The sequence below is a fragment of the Erinaceus europaeus genome, chromosome 16 (genome assembly GCF_950295315.1).
Source record: "Erinaceus europaeus chromosome 16, mEriEur2.1, whole genome shotgun sequence".
In the NCBI taxonomy this organism is placed as follows: Eukaryota; Metazoa; Chordata; class Mammalia; order Eulipotyphla; family Erinaceidae; genus Erinaceus; species Erinaceus europaeus.
Window position 1 is genome coordinate 45,837,421 of NC_080177.1, and position 6,873 is coordinate 45,844,293.

Sequence of the window (6,873 nt, forward strand, 5' to 3'; positions counted from 1 at the left end):
TCAGGTATCTTACTACATTTCTATTATTATGTTGTTTCCTTCTACCAGAGTACTTACAGTGGTGCAGGGGTTTGAACTTGGGACTTTGGAGCCTCAGGCATGAATCTCTTTGCATAACCAGTATGCTATTTACCCCATCACTAAATTTTCAAAATGTAATAGATTATGTACCAGTTGCCTACAAGTTTTGTTTTCCTCAAGATTTTATTTATTTATTCATGAGATAGGATAGGAGAGACAGAACCAGATATCACTCTGGTGCATGTACTGCCAGGGGTTGAACTCAGGACCTCGTGCTTGAGAGCCACCTCCCAGAACACCCTACAAGTTCTTATTAGATTCCTTCATTTAACAAAGGTAGTTTAAATTATGGAGGTTTTTGGTGTTTTTTAATATAAAACTTATAAACTGGAATTCCAAGATAAGCCTAATTTATAGAGGTCTGATGGCAAGTATAGTTTTCAGCTAAATATCTATCACAAGATAACATTTTTTCATGACTCATTTTTTATCATCATTGCTGTAACATCATCTTAAAATGTAGAAGCACTCTAGCTCACTCCTTCTAACACTGCTCCACACTACATGTTATCTTTCTGTTACTAGTCAATTCCCATATTTTTCCTTCAAATATTTGTTCAGTCACCTTTATAATCCCATTTCTGAGCATGTTCCTGTCATATATCATGCAGTATATATTAAAGAACACATTTATGTTTACCAACACCCACCACCCACTAACCATGAAAGTCAATGTTTTAAGTTTTTTCAGTGTATCTCCAATACTCCCAATTAGTAGGCTTCCCAAAGATAAATCTACACTCACACTTACAGTTTCTCTGTGTGAAATAGCAAATGAAAAGAGATTCAAGGACAAAACTGGCACTTAAGAACTATTTCAGTCATAAATCACTAAAAAGTTTCAAAATTAACGCATTTTCACACAGCCCCACAAAGCAAGGTTGTTTCTTAATTCTCTGGAAGTTTACCATTACTTCTTTCAAGTGTCATTCCTACACCCCTCAACAAACCTGTTCTCCCTCTTTGATCTCACCTTTATGTATTCCTACCCTTCCAACTCACTAATCTAGTTTGGCAACTTTAAAGTTCAGCAAAGCAAAGAGAAGTTATTTTTGCCTCTTCTATGGCTTCATCCTCCCAATTTTCCTTCCAGTAAATTTCCTAAAATTGTAATCTTTCCTACTTAAAGCAAAAAACTAAAAATTTTAATGTTATAGTCCAAGTGTATGATGTTCAGATTAGATTTAAAAGTTATTTTAAGTGCTATGTGTTGTTTTACAAATTTTACTTACAAGAAAAGTAGTTAAGATTTGCCTTACTGTAACTGCTATGTATTTGGCAATATATTGAAAAAATAGTTTTGAAAATTTAAGTTCAGCAACCACTCAGAATATGGCTAGTATATATATATATATATATATTTTTTTTAATTCATTCCCTTTTGTTGCCCTTGTTATTTTACTGTTGTAGTTATTGTTGCAGTTGTTGATGTCATTGTTATTGGATAGGACAGAGAGAAATGGAAAGAGGAAGGGAAGACAGAGGGGGAGAGAAAGACAGACACCTACAGACCTGCTTCACCGCTTGTGAAGCGACGCCCCTGCAGGTGGGGAGCTGGGGCTTGAACCAGGATCCTTACGGCCATTCTTGTGCTTTATGCCAAATGCGCTTAACCTGCTGCACTACCACCCCACTTCCGGCTAGTATATTCTTAAACTTGGATTAAAACAAACAAAACAAAAAAAAACGATAAATAGTTTCTATTGCTATCACCAATATACTTGGTAACTATTAAGAGATCACAGCACTATATGGGTATTAAGTCATACTAAGAAAACATTAAAACAATCTCAAACCAAACTACAATTCTGATACAAAAATACTTATAAAATAAATATATTTAAAGTTTCTATCCACCATGTCATTCCATTCCCTTTCTAAATGGCTACAGTTAGCCATTCTAATCAAACAACTTCAAAAAGAAACTTAAAAAGCTCCTGGGCCAGGTGCCCAAGGACCAGAGCAAGGAGATCAGTTTGGTCTGAGCACTGCTCCACACCTGCTGGAGGGATGGGGGGGGGGGGGAGGCACAACACAAGCAGATCTGCAGGCGTCTCATATTCTTTCTCTCTCCCCCGCCCCTCCCTCCCTCCCTCTTTCCCTTCTCCTCTCTCAATTTCTTTCTGTCCTAGCCAATAAAAATGAAAAAAAGCTGCCAGGATCAGTGAATAGCAGTGCCAGAAGCCAGCCCCCAGCGATAACCCCAGAAGCAAAAACAAAACAAAAACTTAAAAACTCTGGTTTTAAGGTTCTAACCTCTAATTTTGAAACTGTTTTTACACTCTAAATTATAAAACAGTTAATTAAGTCTCATGGAACAAAAACAGGGTAAAAACATCTTTATGCAGCCAACACTACAAGAAGCAAAATAACTTTTTGTTGTTCTTATGAAAGCAACTCCCAAATTAAGTTATTTTATACCTTAAATCCCTGGAGAATAACACAAGTCCCACTTAACCTAGTTCAAACGAGTAACATAACGTGAGAAACTGCACTGTGTAATTCCTTTATTTTCTGCATATTAGTGGCTTTACCAATACTACAACCATAAAGAACACAATTCCAAATACGGTACGTTTTAGTTTGGGGAGATCACAGTCTACAGACTCAATTTAATTATGGTAGACAAGATTAACCTCATTGAAAACTTACTGCAGTTTATAAATTCACATGAATACAGAAATTGATGCAATTAAACAAAAACTTCAGGGTCTTTTTTTAATTCTCAGATTATAACTGTCTGCAGACTGTAACTGCCTATTCCATGATAACCAATTGTTATGTTATGATTTAACTATATCAATTACCAGTCTTTAATATTCTTTAAAAAATAATTGAAAACTACAAGTTCTTGCCAAAAGAAATTAAGGGTTAAGAGTTTACCAATTTGAGTATTTTCTTCCCACCACTCAAGACATTAAAAAGAAAAACTAAAAACTAAAAATAACATCTCACCTGCAATATTCAATAACAATCACTTGATGTATAAATTTTTTTTAACTATGCCCCCAGTTATTTTAAGACACACAAAAAAATGGCTGTCTACCAGTCTGTCACAAGTTAGAAATACTACATTTAAGAATTAACATGAGGGTTTCAAGTTTCCTCCAGTTTAGGCATTTATACTTTTGTGCTTGTCTTATTTCAGGATGTTACTATTGTATTGATATTTGTACAGTCTGCCTTAAAATGTAATCATTTAAAACACTAAAACTTATGGTCAAGCTTTGGGAATTTTAAAAGCAACTAAATAAAATGTCCTCAGACGTTATCTATCAGCTTCATTTCTAGATACTTCTACCAAAGCCAAAGTGAAAACTTCATACTTTAGTTGCATTTTGATTTCAAAAATCCCTCTGCACTATCAGGAGCCTACAAAATAGCACCCCTACTCATTTGTTTTCAGTAAAATGTTGTCAAGAGTTTTCCTTTGAGTAGTTCTTTATAGCCTTATGCTTCTCAAACATCTTTGGTAAAAGCTCCTTTATACAATATGGCCAAAGCACGAAGGACTAATACTGTCCAACAATATACCATGATGTTCCGCACAATTTTTTTTTCAAACACCCTCATAAAACAAAACCACTCCACTTTTATCTATATACTGTCTTTGCAGTCTGTTTCTGAAATTCCCTAAGTTTACTTCCTTGAGGATCACTAAAATTAATCCTTAAGGCTATTAAGAACCAGATGCTGCTTCACAAATATCTATCACACATTAACATTTGGTTCAAAGTATCGACATTATTATATTGGTCTCAAAAATCTAGTTACTGGTCCTAGCCAGGTAAATAATCTTGATAGGATCTAGGTATTACCAGTGAGCACACTGCTTACCCTTGCAGAAAAATAACTTTACATTCATTGTCATCTGTAGTTTCTTTCTCTTAATTCTATCTCTTCTTTGTCATTCCAAATCTACACATCATTCATTCATCATCTTTCCTTCCTTAAAGGAGATAGTGTGTTACTGAACCAGCAGGATCTCTATCTACTTGTGTGACTTAATCCTACAAACAGAATTAAATACTTTCATAAAATCTATTTTCCAGTGTTCTAATTAACGGAGGTGTGGATCCTTAAAAAACCTTTTACCTTCAGTATTAGTCAGTTTTGTAAAGTTTAAACACAAATGTGTATTTTTCCAACTAGATAAAAGGTGCATAAAATTTGAATTCTTAAATGCTTTACTAATTACATTCTAGTAATTTAAAAACTATTGGTCTTAGACATTTGAAACAGAGTAAAAGTATATATTCCAGTTTTGCCCAACAGTCACTTAAAATATCTTCTGCATTATCGCTCCATTTTCTGAAGACTTTTAAAGTTTAAAAAGATGGAAAACACAGCAAAGTTGTTACCTTTGCTATGAAAAAAAAAATCTGTGTCTTTGATGGGTTAATTTTTTTTCTGCAGTGTTATAATTTTTATGCAGTTATGTAATAGGGAACTAGAATTTTACCCCTGCTCATGCATGATGTATGTTTCAGAACTTAATAATTGACATTTCAAAGAACTTACTTTACCTGTTTAACACATTGATGTGCAAGTGGAACATATTACAGTGATATTACTCATTTGCCACTGTGGGTTAAGTTTACTATACTGGTTTTAGATATAAAATGTCACACTTGCATTACTAAAATAAAGTTAGAACTCATAAGGGGAGAAAAAGACCTTAAATATAAAAGACAAACGGCAGTTTGATTATGCAATAATTTTCAGTTTACTAAATGAAACAGACTTGCAACATAGTCTGCATGAATGCAAAATAAGCCATCTACAGCAAGTGATAAGGAAACTGGGCAAAAAGGGAAAAAAAGCATACATTGGAAAAAGATTCTCCTGAAATTAAAAAAAAAAAATCAAACCATTATTATAAAAGACGTTATCAAGTACTGCTATATTTCCCCCACCCCATTTGCTGGAAGTCAACAAGAGCATCTAGCACTTTGTGTTCATGTCAAATGTTGCATCAGAGCATACTAACGCAAAGCTAAAAGAAAAAAAGGACCAAAAAAAAAAAAAAACAAACACCCTAAATCCCTCCCCTCCCCCAAACGTAGAAGAGTAACTCCAGAGTCCAAATTCAAAAGAAGAGAAAGTGGCAATTGAAAGAGGTGATGGTGGCGATAATCCTATGAATGGGTTTTGGATTTCTCTCCTTCCGAGGGATGGGTGGAGAATGCTCATTAGGATTTGTAGTTAGAGGTTAACCATGTAAGCCCCTCATAGAGTCCGTCCCCTGAGGTGGCGCAGGAGGGCTGCACATACCAGTTCCTGTCCCGAATCCGGGTCAGGCCCAGTTTCTCCTGGATCTCGTGGGGTTTCATGGCATCGGGCAGGTCCTGCTTGTTGGCGAAGATAAGGATTATGGCGTCCCTCATCTCCCGGTCATTGATAATGCGGTGCAGCTCCTGACGTGCCTCGTCGATGCGGTCGCGGTCGGCGCAGTCTACTACGAAGATCAGACCCTGGGTCCCGGTGTAGTAATGCCGCCAGAGCGGCCGGATCTTGTCCTGGCCGCCCACATCCCACACGTTGAACTTGACGTTTTTGTAAGTCACCGTCTCCACGTTAAAGCCCACAGTGGGGATGGTGGTCACCGACTGGCCCAGCTTCAACTTGTACAGAATGGTTGTCTTGCCGGCTGCGTCCAGGCCCAACATGAGGATCCGCATTTCCTTGTTCCCGAAGATCTTGGACAGCACCTTCCCCATCGCGTCGGAGGAGCCGGGGCCGGGGGCATTCAGATGTCCCGGGTCCCCTCGGCCAACAACGCTGCCTCTCCCGCTCCTGCCGCCGTGAAACCGAAACGAATCCTCCCCGCCGCGCGGGCGCCTGTGCGGCCTGCGTGGGAGTCGCCTCCTAGGGGCAGAGGTCCGGACCAGACGCTCACTCCGGCATCACACACCCAACAACTTGATTCCCTCCGGTCGCCGTCGCCGCCGTCGCCGCCGCCGCCGGGGCCCTGACTGCGCCCGGAGAGCCGCCGCCCTGCTGAGGCGCGGCCCGGCCCGGAACTGCCCTCCCCCCCACCCCCCGCAGGCGCCGCGCGAGCGCCGACGCGGTCCCACTCGTCCGCTTTCTCACTCCACCGAGGGAGGCCGAGGCCCTCCAGCCGCCCGCCCGTCACTCAGCGAGCACCGGCTCACCTGTTCAGGCCACCCGCGAGGCAGCACGGCTCTGGCGCCTCGTCAGATCACTGATTTCACGGGAACTCAGTGCACTGCCTGCGGAGACACAGAGGGGGAGAAGAGTTTCTGCGGGAGCTTCGAAGGGGAGGGGAAGCCGAAGTGACCCGCTTTCCCAGCTTGACTCGCGAGGTTACCTGCAGCCACCGCCCCGAGCGCGAGCGCTGGCTCCCTCCGGCCTCCACCTCCTCCTCCCAACTCTGCTGCCGCCGCCGCAGCAGCCACCGGAAAAGGCGCCGAGGAAACCGCCTCACTTCCCCTCCCTACCACGCAGGCGCAGCGGAGCCGACCGTTCGCGCTAGAGCGACCTCTATAAGGAGAGCGGCCCGCGCGCCTAACGTCAAGGGCGCCACGCTAGGGGAGGGCGGGACTACGGTGGCTCGCTGGGCCTCACAGGCCACCCCTCTCCGTCAACGCCGTACCCACGAATCTCGTACTCTGGCAGGAGCCCACCTGTTGCTTCGCTCAGTTTCCCACCTCCTCCCGAGCTCTCCTCCTCTGCTCTGTCTCCACTCCTCTGCGTTCGATCCAGAGAAACAACTCCACTTCAAGCTCACAGGGTGGAGTCCACGGGTAAACGACACTTCCCCAGTGCTGC

General features: G+C 41.5%; 1 protein-coding gene across 3 annotated transcripts; it reads right to left on the reverse strand.

The window, feature by feature from the left end:
- Positions 1-2,571: 2,571 nt before the first annotated feature.
- On the reverse strand, positions 2,572-6,550 carry ARF6 (ADP ribosylation factor 6). Of its 3 annotated transcripts, XM_007535795.3 has the most exons (3): positions 6,413-6,474; positions 6,237-6,314; positions 2,572-5,949 (listed from the first exon to the last, which is right to left on the reverse strand). In XM_007535795.3, exon 3 carries the CDS (start codon positions 5,799-5,801, stop codon positions 5,274-5,276), a length of 528 nt encoding a protein of 175 aa, XP_007535857.1. In that variant the 5' UTR covers positions 5,802-5,949; positions 6,237-6,314; positions 6,413-6,474; the 3' UTR covers positions 2,572-5,273. The 3 variants fall into 3 exon arrangements, with proteins under 3 accessions (XP_007535857.1, XP_060031065.1, XP_060031066.1); XM_060175082.1 differs by having other exon boundaries at positions 2,572-6,314; positions 6,413-6,550; XM_060175083.1 differs by having other exon boundaries at positions 2,572-6,344; positions 6,413-6,433.
- Between the last annotated feature and the right edge of the window lie 323 nt (positions 6,551-6,873).

Excerpts from the sequence above, each read along its gene's own strand:
- ARF6 (XM_060175082.1), bottom strand. The coding sequence starts at position 5,801 with ATGGGGAAGGTGCTGTCCAAGATCTTCGGGAACAAGGAAATGCGGATC.